The 22948-nt window shown below is 48.4% G+C and overlaps 2 protein-coding genes across 2 annotated transcripts; one reads left to right on the top strand and one right to left on the bottom strand.

The window, feature by feature from the left end:
* Positions 1–3955: 3955 nt before the first annotated feature.
* On the top strand, positions 3956–4585 carry LOC147992414 (uncharacterized). The gene is made up of 2 exons (XM_087539023.1): positions 3956–4210; positions 4277–4585. Exons 1-2 carry the CDS (start codon positions 3956–3958, stop codon positions 4583–4585), a joined length of 564 nt encoding a protein of 187 aa, XP_087395149.1.
* A 16999-nt stretch (positions 4586–21584) lies between these two features.
* LOC147992413 (ethylene-responsive transcription factor ERF109-like) lies at positions 21585–22706 on the bottom strand. Its single transcript, XM_087530146.1, has one exon. The coding sequence runs from the start codon at positions 22543–22545 to the stop codon at positions 21754–21756; it is 792 nt and encodes a 263-aa protein (XP_087386272.1). The 5' UTR covers positions 22546–22706; the 3' UTR covers positions 21585–21753.
* Positions 22707–22948: the final 242 nt, after the last annotated feature.

The following is a 22948-nucleotide window of genomic DNA, read 5'->3' as shown; positions in this document are numbered from 1 at the left end:
CGATGGTCCCGATGAAGAGGTTGATGAGGAGGGGTTCACACCGAAGGAGGCCCAAGCATTCAAGAAGGTATTCGGGCGGGATCACAAGACACCATTGTTCAAGGATCTTAGTCTCGCGGATGAAGCCATTGTGGATGGTGGCAAATGCATATCTCTTGGAGCTAGGCCAAGTTCTCATCGTGATTTGGAAGACGGCAAGAACGAGATATATCCCGGTTGTGAGTTTAAATCCTTCTTGGAATTGAAGATGTGGCTTGACAACTACTCGGTTATGCATTATCGTCCACATAAATTGGCCAACTCGGATGTCAATGTGCGTTACACGGTCAAATGTGAAGTGCCAAGTTGTCCATGGATTGTGCGTGCAAGGCCATGGAAAGGAGGTCCCACTTGGAGCATAGTGAGTTGTCTACCAAATCACATGTGCCGGCACAAGAATGCGGATGGCAAGCTTGTGTACCAACAACACGGACAACTCACGTCCGAGTTCATCGCTTATAGGCTTTCCAACCAAATATCCACACTTCCAACAATGAGCATCAAGAGTGTCATTGACCTTGTGAAAGCCATCTTTCATTACAAGGTGAAGTACGGAAAGGCATGGAAGGCAAAGCAAGCCGCATTCAAGATGTTGTATGGAAATTGGGAGGAAGCATACAACCGACTCCCTAGGTTGTTGTTAGCTATGGCCACCACAAACCCAGGCATGGTTCACGTGGTTGAGCCTCATGGGCACCAAACATTGATTCAAAATGGGAGGATCGTCCGAGTATTTGGCCATGCATTTTGGGCCTTTGAGCAATGCATGAGGGCTTTTGAGCATTGTCGGCCCGTCATCGCCATTGATGGCACGTTCTTGACCGGACAATACAGGGACACTTTATTGATTGCAATATCAAGTGATGCCAATAACCGGGTGTTGCCTTTGGCTTTCGCTTTGGTTGAGGTGGAGAACAATGATAACTGGGAGTGGTTCTTGCGTCAATTGAGAACAAGGGTATTACCGGCTGAAAGGGAAATTTGTGTCATATCGGATCGCCATCCAGGAATTCTAAATGCGGTGGTGGTTGACATTCCCGGACATAGAAAGTTGCACCATCGATGGTGCATGAGGCACTTTTGTGCAAACTTCTATAGGGCATGTGGTATCAAGGAGTTGGCCGATGATCTTCAAGATTGTTGTCTCGCTTTCACCAACAAGCGGTTTGCCACATTGTTCAATGCATTGCTCAGACACAAGAAACTTGACCCCGGTGGTCATGAATTTCTCAGTAAGAACATTGTCGAAAGGAATATGTGGGCACGTGCTTTCGATGAAGATGGCCGGAGGTACAGTCAAATGACAAGCAATATGGCAGAATGCTTCAATAAGGTGCTCAAGGGTGTACGTGCATTACCCATGACGGCAATAGTTCAATACACATTTGACAAGATGAATGGATACTTTTTGAAGTATTCAATGGAGACGGATAAGCAGATTGCTGGTGAGAACAAGGATAAGCACAAGTACTATTTCCCACCAAAGGTTGAAGAATGGTTGGACTTTCAATCACGAAAGGCAGACTCTCAAGAAGCTGTACTATATGACGACAACGAGTGGAAGTATGAGGTGAAAGAGCCTGGAGGAACCACAAACGATGGCCACCAACACGGAGGCCGCGCTTTCAAGGTCTCCCTAACACAGTGTGATTGCAGCTGCATGAGGCCATCGTTGCTTCATCTCCCATGCTCGCACTTGTTAAATGCAGCCCGTGTTAGGAATGTGGACGTCAATCACCCTCTTACCGTGAGGGAGTCCGAGTTCTCAATCATGACGGTAAAGAATACATGGGCTCCCTGGTTTCAGCCATACTGGGACCAATCATAATGGCCGGAGTATCATGGAGTTCAACTATGTCCGGACCCGGAATTGAAGGTCGTTAGACGGGGAAGACGTAAGACAAAGCGTCTTAGAGGTGACATGGACGGATGGGGCCGTGGTGGCGGTGGAGAATACGGCACCGGCCAATTCCAAGAGCCTCGTGAGCAATCCCGTTGTGGGGACTGCAGTCATGGGGGACACAACACAAGAACTTGTCCCAAATCAAGAAAAAGATCAAAGAAAAATGATGCAAGCACAAGCCAAGCAAATGATAGCCAACCAAGTCAACGAAGGAGTAGCCAACCAAGTCAAACAAGCCAACGGGGCACTAGGCAACAAAGAGGTCGTGGTGGTGGTAGAGGCCGTGGTGGTGTTAGAGGCCGTGGTGATGGCCTAGGCCATGGGGATGGTCTTGGCCGTGGTGAAGGCCTAGGCCGTGGTGATGGTCTAGGCCGTGGTGGTGGTGGTAGAGGCCGTGGTGATGGTCTTGGCCGTGGTGAAGGCCTAGGACGTGGTGATGGTCTTGGCCGTGGTGGTGGCAGAGGCCATGGTGGTGGTCTAGGGCGTGGTGGCGGTAGAGGCCGTGGTGGTGGTCTAGGCCGTGGTGGTGGTAGAGGCCGTGGTGGTGATCTTGGCCTTGGCGGCGGCCGTGGTGGAGGAATGTTCACTTGGCTCAATGGACCATTGCCGTATGTGACTTACTATGATCTTATTCTTTTGGCTCAATGCTTGTGTTGTCATTTTGCATTGTGTGACTAACTATTATATTGACATTTTTATAGGTATGGAAACAATGAAGGGGGTGGAGGACACAGAGGCGAAAGGTGAGCTCCCTTGGTGGTCGGAGGAGGGAGAAGAAGAAGAAGAAGAAGAAGAAGAAGAAGAAGAAGGGACAAGGACCATGACCTTTTCTATGAACCAAAATGTGTGCTACTATGTGATATGAGACGTAAATGACTATGTCTTTTTGGCTAAATGTTTGTGTATGACTATGTGATTGGACAACTCTATTGCTATGTGTGTATGAGTATGTGATTTGGACTACTACATGTGATTTGGATATGATTATGTGCAATCTATGTGAATCACAAAACATAAAAATCACTTTGTATATGAAAATAGCAGATAGTGCAGCGCCTAAGGCCGAGGCGCTGCACATTACAGTGCAGCGCCCCTCCCTTAGGCGCCGCAGACTGATTTAGCAAATTTTTGGATGCAAAAGCTCCTGGAACACTTCTGTTGCTCTCTGGACTGGGATGTCTAGCCGTACAGCGCCTAAGGGAGAGGCGCCACACACCATAGTGCAGCGCCTCTCCCTTAGGCGCTGCACTGCTGGACATCCCAGTCTAGAGAGCAACAGAAGCGTTCCAGTAGCTTTTGCACCCAAAAATTTGTTAAGTAAGTATGCAGCGCCTAAGGGAGGGGCGCTGCACTGTAATGTGCAGCGCCTCACTCCTGGGCGCTGCACAGTACAGAGCAGCGCCTATCCCTTGGGCGTTGCACACTCACTTAGCATTTTTGGGGCAGAAAACATACTAGAAGCTTCTATTGCTCTCTGGACTGGGATGTCTAGTAGTGCAGCGTCTAAAGGGTAGGCGCTGCACTGTGGTGTGGGGCGCCTCTCCCTTAGGCGCTGCACGGTTGGACATCTATTTGCTGCACTCACCCTCCTCCCACCCATCCCCACCCCACACACCCCCACCCCCACGCAAACCCGAAGCTCAGTGCCTCCCCTCTGCCCTCCTCTCTCCCCCTCTCAAATCCTCCTCAGATCCGGAGTATTTGACCGTGGATTTCGAAGCCAAACCCTCCCTTAAGGTAATCTCCTCTGTTCCCCTTGTTTTCATCCATAGGAATTGTCACATTTGCTCAAATCTTGCTACTTTGGGAAAACCCTAGTTTTGGCTTGGATTTGCAAATATTTGTTGAATGATGTTAAGTTTCTTTGCTAATTTGGGTTGGTTAGGCTTTCATAGTATGCTAGGGTTAGGGGTATGTGTGTTTGATGTTAGTGTTAGGGTTATGCTATGGTTAGGATTGTGGTTATTGTTAAGTGGGGGTTAGGGTTAACCAAGAATTATCGGTTTTGTAGGCATGGCTTCGTCCGGTTCCATGATGAGGCCACCGTGTGCTAACCAAGAAGACATGCCGAACAAGTGGGAGGACGCATCTTTGGACAAGGTGAAGGAGAAAGATGCCAACATCCCGCCATGTTGGTGTGGAGATGTTTGCAAGGTGAAGGTATCCACCGACCGAAATAAATCATGGACGGAAGGGCGGAGATATTTTGTATGCCCGAACTATGCTTATGATCGTGCACTTCCAACTAACGCCTATGACCAACCACCGGTAAGCTCGAGAAGTAAAATGTTACTATCAAATGTGTGTCAACACTAACAAAAATTTTGTATGCAGTCACCGCCTCCTCTATGCAAGTACTTCACGTGGATAGATCTTGAAGTGCTAGAAGATGTCAAAAAGGACCAATACCAAGATTGTCTTAGGCGGCAACGGTGGTTCGAAGAATCGTTTCGAAGAGGCTTGGAGGAAGAGCGTCGTCAGAAGGAGAGGATGGAGCGGAAGAAACGAGAGGAGGAGAGGTCACGCCAAGCGAAACTTGCTCGTGAGGAGGAGAGGGCAAGAAAGCTTGCAAAGGCTCGCGAGGCACAAGAGGAGGACTCGGCCCGTGACAAGAAGGGGAAATGGCCTTGCTCTACTCAGTAGGGACTTCGCTTCGGTGCACTCGTCGTGAACTTGTGAGGGCATGTGAGATGTTGGTGAACTATCTTCTAGGGCAAGCTGCCATTTGTCATTTGTAATGAATGTGTCGTGAACCATGTCGTAGTAATGTTTGAATTGTCTTAAGTTATGAACTCGTCGGCATAAAATTTTTGTTTGTTCAAATTGTTGTGATGATGCATTCATTGTAAGTATTATGATGTTCCGGTGAAATGAATGTGCTGTCAACTCTGTTTTTGCAGTAAACAACCGTGCAGCGTCCAGAATAAAGGCGCTGCACTGTTCTATGCAGCGCCGAACGGGCGGGCGTCACACTGTAAAGTGCAGCGCCTTGCTCTTACTGATTTACTAGATATGGTGCGATCTATGATGTCTCTTACTGATTTACCGCTATCGTTTTGGGGATACGCTCTAGAGACGGCCGCATTCACGTTAAATAGGGCACCATCAAAATCCATTGAGACGACGCCTTATGAACTGTGGTTTGGCAAGAAACCAAAGTTGTCGTTTCTGAAAGTTTGGGGCTGCGATGCTTATGTGAAAAAGCTTCAACCTGATAAGCTCGAACCCAAATCGAAGAAATGTGTCTTCATAGGATACCCAAAGGAGACTGTTGGGTACACCTTCTATCACAGATCCGAAGGCAAGACATTCGTTGCTAAGAATGGATCCTTTCTAGAGAAGGAGTTTCTCTCGAAAGAAGTGAGTGGGAGGAAAGTAGAACTTGACGAGGTAACTGTACCTGCTCCCTTATTGGAAAGTAGTACATCACAGAAAACTGTTTCTGCGACACCTATACCAATTAGTGAGGAAGCTAATGATGATGATCATGAAACTTTAGGACAAGATACTACTGAACCTCGTAGATCAACCAGAGCGAGATCCGCACCAGAGTGGTACGGTAATCCTGTTCTGGAAATCATGCTGCTAGATCATGATGAACCTACGAACTATGAAGAAGCGATGGTGAGCCCAGATTCCGCAAAGTGGCTTGAAGCCATGAAATCTGAGATGGGATCCATGTATGAGAACAAAGTATGGACTTTGGTTGACTTGCCCGATGATCGGCAAGCAATTGAGAATAAATGGATCTTCAAGAAGAAGACTGATGCTGATGGTAATGTTACTGTCTACAAAGCTCGACTTGTCGCAAAAGGTTTTCGACAAGTTCAAGGGGTTGACTACGATGAGACCTTCTCACCCGTAGTGATGCTTAAGTCTGTCCGAATCATGTTAGCAATTGCCGCATTTTATGATTATGAAATTTGGCAGATGGATGTCAAAACTGCATTCCTGAATGGATTTCTGGAAGAAGAGTTGTATATGATGCAACCAGAAGGTTTTGTCAATCCAAAGGGAGCTAACAAAGTGTGCAAGCTCCAGCGATCCATTTATGGACTGGTGCAAGCCTCTCGGAGTTGGAATAAACGCTTTGATAGTGTGATCAAAGCATTTGGTTTTATACAGACTTTTGGAGAAGCCTGTATTTACAAGAAAGTGAGTGGGAGCTCTGTAGCATTTCTGATATTATATGTGGATGGCATATTACTGATTGGAAATGATATAGAATTTCTGGATAGCATAAAGGGATACTTGAATAAGAGTTTTTCAATGAAAGACCTTGGTGAAGCTGCTTACATATTAGGCATAAAGATCTATAGAGATAGATCAAGACGCTTAATTGGACTTTCACAAAGCACATACCTTGACAAAGTTTTGAAGAAGTTCAAAATGGATCAAGCAAAGAAAGGGTTCTTGCCTGTGTTACAAGGTGTGAAGTTGAGTAAGACTCAATGCCCGACCACTGCAGAAGATAGAGAGAAAATGAAAGATGTTCCCTATGCTTCAGCCATAGGCTCTATCATGTATGCAATGCTGTGTACCAGACCTGATGTGTGCCTTGCTATAAGTTTAGCAGGGAGGTACCAAAGTAATCCAGGAGTGGATCACTGGACAGCGGTCAAGAACATCCTGAAATACCTGAAAAGGACTAAGGATATGTTTCTCGTATATGGAGGTGACAAAGAGCTCATCGTAAAAGGTTACGTTGATGCAAGCTTTGACACTGATCCGGACGATTCTAAATCGCAAACCAGATACGTATTTACATTAAACGGTGGAGCTGTCAGTTGGTGCAGTTCCAAACAAAGCGTCGTAGCGGGATCTACATGTGAAGCGGAGTACATAGATGCTTCGGAAGCAGCGAACGAAGGAGTCTGGATGAAGGAGTTCATATCCGATCTAGGTGTCATACCTAGTGCATCGGGTCCAATGAAAATCTTTTGTGACAATACTGGTGCAATTGCCTTGGCAAAGGAATCCAGATTTCACAAGAGGACCAAGCACATCAAGAGACGCTTCAATTCCATCCGGGATCTAGTCCAGGTGGGAGACATAGAGATTTGCAAGATACATATGGATCTGAATGTTGCAGACCCGTTGACTAAGCCTCTTCCACGAGCAAAACATGATCAGCACCAAGGCTCCATGGGTGTTAGAATCATTACTGTGTAATCTAGATTATTGACTCTAGTGCAAGTGGGAGACTGAAGGAAATATGCCCTAGAGGCAATAATAAAGTTATTATTTATTTCCTTATATCATGATAAATGTTTATTATTCATGCTAGAATTGTATTAACCGGAAACATAATACATGTGTGAATACATAGACAAACTTAGTGTCACTAGTATGCCTCTACTTGACTAGCTCGTTAATCAAAGATGGTTATGTTTCCTAACCATGAACAAGGTGTTGTTATTTGATTAACGAGATCACATCATTAGTTGAATGATCTGATTGACATGACCCATTTCATTAGCTTAGCACCCGATCGTTTAGTATGTTGCTATTGCTTTCTTCATGACTTATACATGTTCCTATGACTATGAGATTATGCAACTCCCGTTTACCGGAGGAACACTTTGTGTGCTACCAAATGTCACAACGTAACTGCGTGATTATAAAGGAGCTCTACAGGTGTCTCCAAAGGTAGATGTTGGGTTGGCGTATTTTGAGATTAGGATTTGTCACTCCGATTGTCGAAGAGGTATCTCTGGGCCCTCTCGGTAATGCACATCAGATAAGCCTTGCAAGCATTGCAGCCAATGAGTTAGTTGCGAGATGATGTATTACGGAATGAGTAAAGAGACTTGCCGGTAACGAGATTGAACTAGGTATTGGATACCGACGATCGAATCTCGGGCAAGTAACATACCGATGACAAAGGGAACAACGTATGTTGTTATGCGGTCTGACCGATAAAGATCTTCGTAGAATATGTAGGAGCCAATATGGGCATCCAGGTCCCGCTATTGGTTATTGACCGGAGATGTGTCTCAGTCATGTCTGCATTGTTCTCGAACCGTAGGGTCCGCACGCTTAACGTTACGATGACAGTTATTATGAGTTTATGCATTTTGATGTACCGAAGTTAGTTCGGAGTCCCGGATGTGATCACGGACATGACGAGGAGTCTCGAAATGGTCGAGACATAAAGATTGATATATTGGAAGCCTATGTTTGGATATCGGAAGTGTTCCGGGTGAAATCGAGATTTTACCGGAGTACCGGGAGGTTACCGGAACCCCCCGGGAACTATATGGGCCTTAGTGGGCCTTAGTGGAAAGGAGAAAGGGGCAGCCCAAGGTGGGCCGCGCGCCTCCCCCCTCCCCTAGTCCTATTAGGACAAGGAGAGGTGGCCGGCCCCCCTCTCTCTCTTTCCCCCTCGGGGAATCCTATTCCAACTAGGATTGGGGGGGGAGTCCTACTCCCGGTAGGAGTAGGACTCCTCCTGCGCCCTTCTCCTGGCCGGCCGCCCCCTCCCCCTTGGATCCTTTATATACGGGGGCAGGGGGGCACCTCTAGACACACAAGTTGATCATTGAGATCGTTCCTTAGCCGTGTGCGGTGCCCCCTGCCACCATATTCCACCTCGATTATATTGTAGCAGTGCTTAGGCGAAGCCCTGTGACGGTAGAACATCAAGATCGTCACCACGCCGTCGTGCTGACGGAACTCCTCCCCGAAGCTTTGCTGGATCGGAGCCCGGGGATCGTTATCGAGCTGTACGTGTGCTAAGAACTCGGAGGTGCCGGAGTAACGGTGCTTGGATCGGTCGGATCGGGAAGACGTACGACTACTTCCTCTACGTTGCGCCAACGCTTCCGCAGTCGGTCTGCGTGGGTACGTAGACAACACTCTCCCCTCTCGTTGCTATGCATCACCATGATCTTGCGTGTGCGTAGGAAATTTTTTGAAATTACTGCGTTCCCCAACATTAATCACCGGAACAGCAGGGACTCCGTGCCTGTCGGCGTTCTGGGAACGGGGGTCCCCAGACTTGCCTGCCCGCGGCCCGCGGCGTGGCTCAAAAGGGGACCCAGCGCGGCCCATCTTCATCAACACAGACCCAAGACCCTCGCGAGGGGCCAAGCCTCGCGGGGCGGACGACACGGAGCTTCCTCAAGCACGGCCTCATCAGGCTGGCTCGCGAGGATGCGGAGAGATCAAGGCGGGGTACCTCACGAGGTGCCCGTCACGCAAGCCATGGCGACCAAAGGCGCCAGGCGGGCGCCAGCCGCGCAGTGTCCTCCTTTCCTCTTTGGTGTAAAGGGAGCAAGCGCAGGCGAGAGCATCAAGCAAAGGCACCCGCTTCAGTGCAACGAGACCAAGACCAGTCCAACGGCAGGGAGGAAGTCATTGTGGAGCCCAAGCCAGCGTCACCACCAGAGCCTTTGGCAGGCAAGGACCAACTTTAGTCAGGATAAGTGTACCAGATGTTCCCCTTCAAAATGGCCAATTGTTGGCGCCCTTCCCGCTCAATATTTGGGAGGAGGCCCAGGGCCTTTGCCTATAAATAGGACTAGCCACCCACAGGGTAGGGGAGATGGGAGATCGAAGATTGGATCGAAATCAGAGAGAGAATCGAGAAGAGAGAGAGAGAGAGAAGGGTGACTGAACTCCTCCTAGCAGTTCATCCCCCCAGCCAAGAACAGACCCTCGCGAGGCTGTTCTTCCTTGTATTGCTCATCATCATCAGCCCAAGAGGCAATCCACCACACCACACACTGGAGTAGGGTATTACACCACAACGGTGGCCCGAACCAGTATAAACCCTGTGTCTCTTGTGTTGTTCTTTCCATAGCTTAGATCTTAGCGAGGCGGAGGGGTGCAAGTAGGTAGAAGGAGAAATCTCCGCGCGCACCCCAGTGTTCAAACCTCAAGGGTCTGTCGGAACCCGAAATCCGACAGTGCCCTACCCTGACATCTCTGTTGTACTTCCCCTTTGATAGATCCTCAAAGTTTACGGGTTCTTCAAGAATATCCTCATTATATGCCGGCGGGCATATCTCAACTCGAGTATTTTCAAGAAGCCATCGTATGTAGTTATCAAAAGCAAGTGGACCATGCTCACAAAGCTTGGCGCGTGCACTGCTACGAGCTTCCTCCACACAAAGCTAGAAGTGGGTAACATACAAAGCATGATGCCTGTCCCAGTCCTTTATCTTCCGCTTCCTTCTCCTGTCCTACCTGCATGGTACAAAACCAAACATTAGCAAAATCAAGGAATGACGATGCTTAGTCAATACGGTTCATGCTGTCTTACCTATGAAGTGCTTTGTTCGTATCCACCCATTCCGACGGGTGAGGCTGGAACAGACCAAACTAACGACACACGCGATGTGGCAAATGAAACTCAACAGCCCAATTGCATATCAGTGGGCACCGCATACGCCAGAGATCCCTATCCCGCAAGCACATCGGGTTGATGGTAAACTCCGGGGTGTACCCAAGTCTGTCATCGGCGCCATATGGCTGCCATTCCACCTATGAAATAGGGCAACAATGCAAAATTGGTGAATTTTTTCAGGCAAACATGAGAAATGACTGAAGTAATGACCTCGTTACCTGCTCAGGCGTAATCATGTCCAACTCGGCAACGTACTTCTGGTACATGAGATTGACACCGTTCGTCATCTCGGAAACCACATCCCACTTGTAAGCCCAAGTGGGGCGCCGTAATTCGTCATCTTCATCTTCATACCAAGGATTAAACCTGACGCTCTTCGGGCGTCCAACAGGCAGACGCTCCCAGCTCCATACAGAAAGTAGAAGCATATTACCACCAATGCCTGCACTATCTGTGATCCTGCAACACGCATCGTCCAGCTGGATATGAAAGTAAAACAATGTTAACTTGACAGCAAGCTTGCATTGCTAATGAAGAAATGAGTTGATCACAAAACAGACCAACTACCTGTCGGTACAAGTAGGCAAGAGTCGCTGAACTCCAGCTCCATTTGCTATTGAAGACGGTCAACGCCTTCAGCCACATCCATGGAGCGTTCTTGCCAGTGGAGTCAGGAAACAAAGTCCTCGACACAACATACCACATGTAGACATGAGCATGTGTCTGGATCACGTCATCAGTGGCATCCGGAGGGCACGTCGCAAAGTGAGTTTGAATCCACGTGAAAGCAGCTCCGGCTGCTTTCCTTTCCTTCTTCTTCTTCTCTTCTCCCTCCTCTACATCAGCCTCAGCCTCGGTAGGAGCCATACCGATAAGAGCAATCATCTGCTCGCGCCACCCATCAAAATCGGTGCTCATACAGAGAGGCATCCCGTCGATAGCAAGACCGGTGATCAACGAGACATCCTCGAGCATCACGGTCATCTCCCCAGTCCGAAGATGGAAACTATGCGTCTCCGGCCTCCACCGATCAGCAAGAGTGGACACCAGTGGAGCGTTCAGATTCGGCGTGGACCGGCTGACCAACTGAATCCACGGGAGTAGTCCTGCCTGCTTGATGTACGGTGTGTACCGCTCATCGTAAGGCATGGCAGGACCAGAGACCCCGTGATACCGAATCTTCAAAGGTTCAAGATTCTGCAAAAAACAAGTAATGACAAATCTTAGGGCATGTAAATTTCAACTTAAGGCAAAATATTTAGATTACTCGTTATTACCATCTCTTCTCGCGCATCATGTAGGCCTGGTGTTTCGTGTCGTAGACATCGTCGAAAAGCCAAACCATCCTTACAAAGTTCAAACAATAAACATATATGAGTTCATCTTCATCTCAAATATCGGTATACACTAAACATCTAATTGTTGGAAATATGCCCTAGAGGCAATAATAAAATGATTATTATATTTCCTTGTTCATGATAATCGTCTATTGTTCATGCTTTAATTGTATTATCCGGAAATCGTAATACATGTGTGAATACATAGACCACAATGTGTCCCTAGTGAGCCTCTAGTTGACTAGCTCGTTGATCAACAGATAGTCATGGTTTCCTGGCTATGGACATGGGGATGTCATTGATAACGGGATCACATCATTAGGTGAATGATGTGATGGACAAGACCCAATCCTAAACATAGCACAAGATCGTATAGTTCGTTTGCTAGAGTTTTTCCAATGTCAAGTATCTTTTCCTTAGACCATGAGATCGTGTAACTCCCGGATACCGTAGGAGTGCTCTGGGTGTACCAAACGTCACAACGTAACTGGGTGACTATAAAGGTATACTACGGGTATCTCCGTAAGTGTCTGTTGGGTTGACACGGATCAAGACTGGGATTTGTCACTCCGTATGACGGAGAGGTATCTCTGGGCCCACTCGGTAATGCATCATCGTAATGAGCTCAAAGTGACCAAGTGTCTGGTCACGGGATCATGCATTACGGTACGAGTAAAGTGACTTGCCGGTAACGAGATTGAACGAGGTATTGGGATACCGACGATCGAATCTCGGGCAAGTAACGTACCGATTGACAAAGGGAATTGTATACGGGGTTGCTTGAATCCTCGACATCATGGTTCATCCGATGAGATCATCGAGGAGCATGTGGGAGCCAACATGGGTATCCAGATCCCACTGTTGGTTATTGACCGGAGAGCCGTCTCGGTCATGTCTACATGTCTCCCGAACCCGTAGGGTCTACACACTTAAGGTTCGGTGACGCTAGGGTTGTAGAGATATGAATATGCAGTAACCCGAAAGTTGTTCGGAGTCCCGGATAAGATCCTGGACGTCACGAGGAGTTCCCGAATGGTCCGGCGGTGAAGAATTATATATAGGAAGTGCAGTTTCGGCCATCGGGAGAGTTTCGGGGGTCACCGGTATTGTACCGGGACCACCGGAAGGGTCCCGGGGGTCCACCGGGTGGGGCCACCCATCCCGGAGGGCCCCATGGGCCAAAGTGGGGAGGGGAACCAGCCCATAGTGGGCTGGTGCGCCCCCCTTGGCCCACCCCATGCGCCTAGGGTTGGGAACCCTAGGGTGGAGGGGCGCCCCACCTGGCTTGGGGGGCACTCCACCCCTTGGCCGCCGCCCCCCCTAGGAGATCCCATCTCCCAGGGCCGGCGCACCCCCCTAGGGGGCCTATATAAAGGGGGGGAGGGAGGGGGCAGCCGCACCCTTGAGTCTTGGCGCCTCCCTCTCCCCTGCTACACCTCTCCCTCTCGCAGTATAACGGCGAAGCCCTGCTGCGGTGACGCCCTGCATCCACCACCACGTCGTGCTGCTGGATCTTCATCAACCTCTCCTCCCCCCTTGCTGGATCAAGAAGAATGAGACGTCACGCTGACCGTACATGTGTTGAACATGGAGGTGTCGTCCGTTCGGCGCTAGGATCTCCGGTGATTTGGATCACGTCGAGTACGACTTCCTCACCCCCATTCTTTGGACGCTTCCGCGCGTGATCTACAAAGGTATGTAGATGCAATCCAATCAATCGTTGCTAGTTGAACTCATAGATGGATCTTGGTGAAACCGTAGGAAATTTTTTGTTTTCTGCAACGTTCCCCTACAGTGGAATCATGAGCTAGGTCTATGCGTAGTTCTCCTTGCACGAGTAGAACACAATTTGTTGTGGGCGTAGATGTTGTCAACTTTCTTGCCGCTACTAGTCTTATCTTGCTTCAGCGGTATTGTGGGATGAAGCGGCCCGGACCGACCTTACATGTACGCTTACGTGAGACTGGTTCCACCGACTGACATGCACTAGTTGCATAAGGTGGCTAGCGGGTGTCTGTCTCTCCCACTTTAGTTGGAGCGGATTCGATGAAAAGGGTCCTTATGAAGGGTAAATAGAAGTTGACAAATCACGTTGTGGCTTTTACGTAGGTAAGAAAACGTTCTTGCTAGAACCCTTTTGCAGCCACGTAAAACTTACAACAACAATTAGAGGACATCTAACTTGTTTTTGCAGCAAGTGCTTTGTGATGCGATATGGCCAAAGTTGTGATGAATGATGAATGATATATATGTGATGTATGAGATCATGTTCTTGTAATAGGAATCACGACTTGCATGTCGATGAGTATGACAACCAGCAGGAGCCATAGGAGTTGTCTTTATTTTTTGTATGACCTGCATGTCATTGAGAAACGCCATGTAAATTACTTTACTTTATTGCTAAACGTGTTAGACATAGTAGTAGAAGTAATAGTTGGCGAGCAACTTCATGGAGACACGATGATGGAGATCATGGTGTCATGCCGGTGACAAGATGATCATGGAGCCCCAAGATGGAGATCAAAGGAGCTATGTGATATTGGCCATATCATGTCACTATTATTATTTGATTGCATGTGATGTTTATCATGTTTTTGCATCTTGTTTACTTAGAACGGCGGTAGTAAATAAGATGATCCCTCATAATAATTTCAAGAAAGTGTTCCCCCTAACTGTGCACCGTTGCGACAGTTCGTTGTTTCGAAGCACCACGTGATGATCGGGTGTGATAGATTCCAACGTTCACATACAACGGGTGTAAGACAGATTTACACGTGCAAACACTTAGGTTGACTTGACGAGCCTAGCATGTACAGACATGGCCTCGGAACACAGAAGACCGAAAGGTCGAGCATGAGTCGTATAGAAGATACGATCACCATGAAGATGTTCACCGATGTTGACTAGTCCGTCTCACGTGATGATCGGACACGGCCTAGTTAACTCGGATCATGTTATACTTAGATGACTGGAGGGATGTCTATCTGAGTGGGAGTTCATTGAATAATTTGATTTAGATGAACTTAATTATCATGAACTTAGTCTAAAATCTTTACAACATGTATTGTAGATCAAATGGCCAACATTGTCCTCAACTTCAACGCGTTCCTAGAGAAAACCAAGCTGAAAGACGATGGCAGCAACTATACGGACTGGGTCCGGAACCTGAGGATCATCCTCATAGCTGCCAAGAAAGAATATGTCCTACAAGCACCGCTAGGTGACGCACCCGTCCCACAGAACCAAGACGTTATGAATGCTTGGCAGACATGTGCTGATGATTACTCCCTCGTTCAGTGCGGCATGCTTTACAGCTTAGAACCGGGGCTCCAAAAGCGTTTTGAGCGACACAGAGCATATGAGATGTTCGAAGAGCTGAAAATGGTTTTCCAAACTCATGCCCGGGTCGAGAGATATGAAGTCTCCGACAAGTTCTTCAGCTGTAAGATGGAGGAAAATAGTTCTGTCAGTGAGCACATACTCACTATGTCTGGATTACATAACCGCTTAACTCAACTGGGAGTTAATCTCCCGGATGACACGGTCATTGACAGAATCCTTCAGTCGCTTCCACCGAGCTACAAGAGCTTTGTGATGAACTTCAATATGCAGGGGATGGAAAAGACCATTCCTGAAGTATTTGCAATGCTGAAATCAGCAGAGGTAGAAGTCAAAAAGGAACATCAAGTGTTGATGGTGAATAAAACCACTAAGTTCAAGAAAGGCAAGGGTAAGAAGAACTTCAAGAAGGACGGCAAGGGAGTTGCCGCGCCCGGTAAGAAAGCTGCCGGGAAGAAGCCAAAGAATGGACCCAAGCCCGAGACTGAGTGTTTTTATTGCAAGGGAAGTGGTCACTGGAAGCGGAACTGTCCCAAATACTTAGCGGACAAGAAGGCCGGCAAAACGAAAGGTATATGTGATATACATGTAATTGATGTGTACCTTACCAGTACTCGTAGTAGCTCCTGGGTATTTGATACCGGTGCAGTTGCTCACATTTGTAACTCAAAGCAGGAGCTGCGGAATAAACGGAGACTGGCGAAGGACGAGGTGACGATGCGCGTCGGGAATGGTTCCAAGGTCGATGTGATCGCCGTCGGCACGCTACCTCTACATTTACCTACGGGATTAGTTTTGAACCTCAATAATTGTTATTTAGTGCCAATTTTGAGCATGAACATTGTATCAGGATCTCGTTTAATACGAGATGGCTACTCATTTAAATCCGAGAATAATGGTTGTTCTATTTATATAAGAGATATGTTTTATGGTCATGCTCCTATGGTGAATGGTTTATTCATAATGAATCTCGAGCGTAATGCTACACATATTCATAGTGTAAATACCAAAAGATGTAAGGTTAATAATGATAGTCCCACATACTTGTGGCACTGCCGCCTTGGTCACATAGGTGTCAAACGCATGAAGAAGCTCCATGCGGATGGACTTTTAAAGTCTCTTGATTACGAATCATTTGACACGTGCGAACCATGCCTCATGGGTAAGATGAACAAGACTCCGTTCTCAGGAACAATGGAGCGAGCAACCAACCTATTGGAAATCATACATACTGATGTGTGCAGTCCAATGAGTGTTGAGGCTCGTGGTGGCTATCGTTATGTTCTCACCCTCACTGATGACTTGAGTAGATATGGGTATATCTACTTAATGAAACACAAGTCTGAAACCTTTGAAAAGTTCAAGGAATTTCAGAGTGAGGTTGAGAATCAACGTGACAGAAAAATCAAGTTTTTGCGATCAGATCGTGGAGGAGAATACTTGAGTCACGAATTTGGTACACACTTAAGAAAATGTGGAATAGTTTCACAACTCACGCCGCCTGGAACACCTCAGCGAAATGGTATGTCCGAACATCGTAATCGCACTCTATTGGATATGGTGCGATCTATGATGTCTCTTACCGATTTACCGCTGTCATTTTGGGGCTATGCTTTAGAGACTGCCGCATTCACTTTAAATAGGGCTCCGTCGAAATCCGTTGAGACGACACCGTATGAATTATGGTTTGGGAAGAAGCCTAAGTTGTCGTTTCTAAAAGTTTGGGGATGCGATGCTTATGTCAAGAGACTTCAACCTGAAAAGCTCGAACCCAAGTCAGAAAAATGCGTCTTCATAGGATACCCTAAAGAAACTATTGGGTATACCTTCTACCTCAGATCCGAAGGCAAGATCTTTGTTGCCAAGAATGGATCCTTTCTAGAGAAGGAGTTTCTCTCGAAAGAAGTAAGTGGGAGGAAAGTGGAACTTGATGAAGTATTACCTCTTGAACCGGAAAGTGGCGCAACACAGGAAAATGTTCCTGTGGTGCCTGCACCAATTAGAGAGGAAGTTAATGATGATGATGAAGATACTTCTGATCAAGCTCCTACTGAACTTCGAAGGTCCACAAGGACACGTTCCGCACCAGAGTGGTACGGCAACCCTGTCTTGGAAACCATGTTGTTAGACAATGGTGAACCTTCGAACTATGAAGAAGCGATGGCGGGCCCGGATTCCGACAAATGGCTGGAAGCCATGAAATCCGAGATAGGATCCATGTATGAAAACGAAGTATGGACTTTGACTGACTTGCCCAATGATCGGCGAGCCATAGAAAATAAATGGATCTTTAAGAAGAAGACAGACGCGGATGGTAATGTGACCATCTATAAAGCTAGGCTTGTCGCTAAGGGTTATCGACAAGTTCAAGGGGTTGACTACGATGAGACATTCTCTCCCGTAGCAAAGCTGAAGTCCGTCCAAATCATGTTAGCAATTGCCGCATACTATGATTATGAGATATGGCAAATGGACGTCAAAACGGCATTCCTTAACGGTTATCTTAAGGAAGAACTGTATATGATGCAGCCGGAAGGTTTTGTCGATCCTAAGAATGCTGACAAGGTGTGCAAGCTCCAACGCTCGATTTATGGGCTGGTGCAAGCATCTCGGAGTTGGAACATTCGCTTTGATGAGATGATCAAAGCGTTTGGGTTTATGCAGACTTATGGAGAAGCCTGCGTTTACAAGAAAGTGAGTGGGAGCTCTGTAGCATTTCTCATATTATATGTAGATGACATACTTTTGATGGGAAATGATATAGAGCTTTTGGACAGCATTAAGGCCTACTTGAATAAGAGTTTTTCAATGAAGGACCTTGGAGAAGCTGCTTATATATTAGGCATCAAGATCTATAGAGATAGATCAAGACGCCTCATAGGTCTTTCACAAAGCACATACCTTGATAAGATATTGAAGAAGTTCAATATGGATCAGTCTAAGAAGGGGTTCTTGCCTGTGTTGCAAGGTGTGAATTGAGCTCAGCTCAATGTCCGACCATGGCAGAAGATATAGAAGAGATGAGTGTCATCCCCTATGCCTCAGCCATAGGTTCTATTATGTATGCCATGCTGTGTACCAGACCTGATGTAAACCTTGCCGTAAGTTTGGTAGGAAGGTACCAAAGTAATCCCGGCAAGGAACACTGGACAGCGGTCAAGAATATCCTGAAGTACCTGAAAAGGACTAAGGAAATGTTTCTCGTTTATGGAGGTGACGAAGAGCTCGTCGTAAAGGGTTACGTCGACGCTAGCTTCGACACAGATCTGGATGACTCTAAGTCACAAACCGGATACGTGTATATTTTGAATGGTGGGGCAGTAAGCTGGTGCAGTTGCAAGCAAAGCGTTGTGGCGGGATCTACATGTGAAGCAGAGTACATGGCAGCCCCGGAGGCAGCACACGAAGCAGTCTGGGTGAAGGAGTTCATTACCGACCTAGGAGTCATACCCAATGCGTCGGGCCCGATGACTCTCTTCTGTGACAACACTGGAGCTATTGCCCTTACCAAGGAGCCCAGGTTTCACAGGAAGACCAGGCATATCAAGCGTCACTTCAACTCCATTCGTGAAAGTGTTCAAAATGGAGACATAGAGATTTGTAAAGTACATACGAACCTGAATGTAGCAGATCCTTTGACTAAACCTCTCCCTAGAGCAAAACATGATCAACACCAGAATTCCATGGGTGTTCGATTCATCACAATGTAACTAGATGATTGACTCTAGTGCAAGTGGGAGACTGTTGGAAATATGCCCTAGAGGCAATAATAAAATGATTATTATATTTCCTTGTTCATGATAATCGTCTATTGTTCATGCTTTAATTGTATTATCCGGAAATCGTAATACATGTGTGAATACATAGACCACAATGTGTCCCTAGTGAGCCTCTAGTTGACTAGCTCGTTGATCAACAGATAGTCATGGTTTCCTGGCTATGGACATGGGGATGTCATTGATAACGGGATCACATCATTAGGTGAATGATGTGATGGACAAGACCCAATCCTAAACATAGCACAAGATCGTATAGTTCGTTTGCTAGAGTTTTTCCAATGTCAAGTATCTTTTCCTTAGACCATGAGATCGTGTAACTCCCGGATACCGTAGGAGTGCTCTGGGTGTACCAAACGTCACAACGTAACTGGGTGACTATAAAGGTATACTACGGGTATCTCCGTAAGTGTCTGTTGGGTTGACACGGATCAAGACTGGGATTTGTCACTCCGTATGACGGAGAGGTATCTCTGGGCCCACTCGGTAATGCATCATCGTAATGAGCTCAAAGTGACCAAGTGTCTGGTCACGGGATCATGCATTACGGTACGAGTAAAGTGACTTGCCGGTAACGAGATTGAACGAGGTATTGGGATACCGACGATCGAATCTCGGGCAAGTAACGTACCGATTGACAAAGGGAATTGTATACGGGGTTGCTTGAATCCTCGACATCATGGTTCATCCGATGAGATCATCGAGGAGCATGTGGGAGCCAACATGGGTATCCAGATCCCACTGTTGGTTATTGACCGGAGAGCCGTCTCGGTCATGTCTACATGTCTCCCGAACCCGTAGGGTCTACACACTTAAGGTTCGGTGACGCTAGGGTTGTAGAGATATGAATATGCAGTAACCCGAAAGTTGTTCGGAGTCCCGGATAAGATCCTGGACGTCACGAGGAGTTCCCGAATGGTCCGGCGGTGAAGAATTATATATAGGAAGTGCAATTTCGGCCATCGGGAGAGTTTCGGGGGTCACCGGTATTGGACCGGGACCACCGGAAGGGTCCCGGGGGTCCACCGGGGGGGCCACCCATCCCGGAGGGCCCCATGGGCCAAAGTGGGGAGGGGAACCAGCCCATAGTGGGCTGGTGCGCCCCCCTTGGCCCACCCCATGCGCCTAGGGTTGGGAACCCTAGGGTGGAGGGGCGCCCCACCTGGCTTGGGGGGCACTCCACCCCTTGGCCGCCGCCCCCCCTAGGAGATCCCATCTCCCAGGGCCGGCGCACCCCCTAGGGGGCCTATATAAAGGGGGGGAGGGAGGGGGCAGCCGCACCCTTGAGTCTTGGCGCCTCCCTCTCCCCTGCTACACCTCTCCCTCTCGCAGTATAACGGCGAAGCCCTGCTGCGGTGACGCCCTGCATCCACCACCACGTCGTGCTGCTGGATCTTCATCAACCTCTCCTCCCCCCTTGCTGGATCAAGAAGAATGAGACGTCACGCTGACCGTACGTGTGTTGAACACGGAGGTGCCGTCCGTTCGGCGCTAGGATCTCCGGTGATTTGGATCACGTCGAGTACGACTTCCTCATCCCCATTCTTTGAACGCTTCCGCGCGTGATCTACAAAGGTATATAGATGCAATCCAATCACTCGTTGCTAGATGAACTCATAGATGGATCTTGGTGAAACCGTAGGAAATTTTTTGTTTTCTGCAACGTTCCCCTACACTAATATGTGTTCAATTACAAGAATCTCAACATCTCCTTCTCACACAATGAATATGTCATATGTGTTCAAATAAACTCAACATCTAATATTTCAAATAAAATCAACATCTAATATATATCTAAAAAAACAGATCATATATCTCTACAAAACTCAACATCTCATTGGTATCTATATAAATCTAGGGTTTCACTAACAAGAACTATATATTGTGAACTAAGCAACAACACTATGGTACTACCACTATGACTACACATCCTAAATCAAGCAAATCAAGCAAATCAAGGGTTCCATCAAATCTTCGACAAATCTCTAAAATGGCAACAAATTTATGGAGGAAAAGAAAGGGAACGGATGAGTTTACCTAGTAGGATGGATTGGAGATCGAATCCACGGATCAAATCTTCATATCTGAGAGGGATGTGGGGGGGATTCGATGGGGGCGCCGCCGCTGCTCTCTGTCCAGAGAGCGGAGAGGGAGAAGAACTGCCTGGCCGGGCTGGGCCAATGCGCTTTAACTCACTGTGCAGCGCCCAAGAGCTAGGCGCTGCACATTACAAATGTGGCTCCTAAGTCTGAGGCGCTGCAGTGCTGTCTGTAGGGCCGCAACTGGACCAGGGCTGCCACGCTGGCAGGAGGTGCGACGCCCAAAAAAAAGGCGCTGCATAGTAGTGTGTGACGCCCAGCTGTCGGGCACCATACGAAAGGGTCAGCAGAGTGAAATTTTTTCGGAATAAGGTCAGTTTGTGATTTGATTTGGACCTCATGTTAAATATGTGATTTCTCCCTCCGAGTGAAGGCGACTCGCTCTCGCTGACGAGACGCCCGGGGTGAAAGCGACGGTGACAGACCGGAGACAGCCCGCCCAGAGCGCGGGGCGTCCACGACAGATCGGACTAGTTTCAACATTCCAAAAAAGAAAACAGATCGGACTAGTTTTGTTTATCCTTTAGACTGTAGTCAACGTCAACAATATCAAAACCTCTTCCCGTTGAAGTAACAGCTGGCATGGTAGTACTCTGTCGCCGCACCAAGGAGCTAAGATTTGTATTTGCAGACGCTAAGCACATACGTACAGCACTACGTAGAGTACGTGGTATAAATAGTTCCAACAAATAATCCCAAAATAGCATTCGTGTTAAGCACATACTACATGAAAGAGGAGTATGATTCAACACAACTTTTCCATTGATCGGGTGCCTATCTATACAGAATTACTTACAACCGAAGGTAGGACACGTGCTAACCACGAAGTGAGCAGGATCTACTGTCCTTAATGTGCATGTGTGTTGATTGAGAGGAGACAAACGCACGCTGACACTAATCTACGTAACTGCTAGCAAACATTTGCCATGACACCCCCTAGATCGGCCACGGGTCGTTTCTTTCCCGGCGCGGGAAACATTTCCAGGGTGTTGTTGACCCCCACCGGAAAAAGTAAGCAGAGCTCGCTCTTGTCTAGCTTCATCAAGTCATGCAAGCCATCCCAGAGCCGTTCCTCTGTTTCCTCCCCGTCCGCGCTGCTGGGCGACGGCGAGGGCGAGCGCGTGTCTGACTTGGCCGCGGCATTGCCGCTGCCGCCCAGCTGCTGCTGCTGCTGCTGCTGCTGCTGCTCGGGGAAGGGGAAGTTGAGCTTGGCGCGCGGGCCGCGGAACTCGACGGCGGCGCGGTCGTAGGCCCTGGCGGCGTCCTCGGCGGTGTCGAAGGTCCCGAGCCACACCCGCACGGCGCGGCGCGGGTCGCGGATCTCCGCCGCCCACTTGCCCCACGGTCGCTGCCTGATGCCGCGGTACTGGGTCTTTTTGTTTCTCCGCCTCCTCTGCGGCCCGCCCACCGTCGCCTTCGGTGCGATCGCCGGCCTGGCCCCCGCGCCGAAGAACTCGCACCCGAGGCACCCATCCATCCCGCACGCCGTGCACACCTCCTTGCTCGCCGGGAAGAAGAAGTCCGGCACCGGCGTGGTGTACCCTGAGATGACGTGCAGCAGCGCGGCGACCATGGCGGTATGCTCCTGCTCGGACGAGATCGCCCTGGCCGCGAACGGCGGCGGCGGCAGCTCGGCGGTCGACGGGTCCTCGAACTCGAAGTGGCCGTCGAACCGAATCATGTACCGCTGTCTCGCATCCATTGCTCGTGGGCGTTCCTACTCCTGCTGATTGAGCTGAGGCCGGGGCTGAGAGCTGACTGACTGTGGTCTGTGGGTGCTGTCTGAACTCTGCAGTGAGAGCTCCTCTCGAGCTGGGTGATGGCTTGGTGTTTGTCGTTTCAAGCGATGATGGGGAACAAGTGAGGCGGGGGAGAAATATATACGCTCTGGTCGACGTCGGAGGGGACGCGGCGCATGCAGAAGAGAGCTCACCGACCTTCTTTTGGATGGGGGCTAGCTGGCTCATCCAGAGCCTTTTAAGGCCAACGGGGATGGCGTGCGAAACGTGCGCGTCCAGGGGCCTCGGGTTTGTTTGTTTGTTTATCCCGGTTATCATGTCCTCCAGGGACGGGACATGACGGATCGGTCGGGTGAGGGTGACGCC

This window comes from Triticum urartu, chromosome 1A, assembly GCF_056163025.1.
Source record: "Triticum urartu cultivar PI428250 chromosome 1A, HENAU_Tu73, whole genome shotgun sequence".
Lineage (NCBI taxonomy): Eukaryota > Viridiplantae > Streptophyta > Magnoliopsida > Poales > Poaceae > Triticum > Triticum urartu.
The sequence above is the reverse complement of the archived record's forward strand: the minus strand, read 5'-3'. Positions and strand labels throughout refer to the sequence as shown.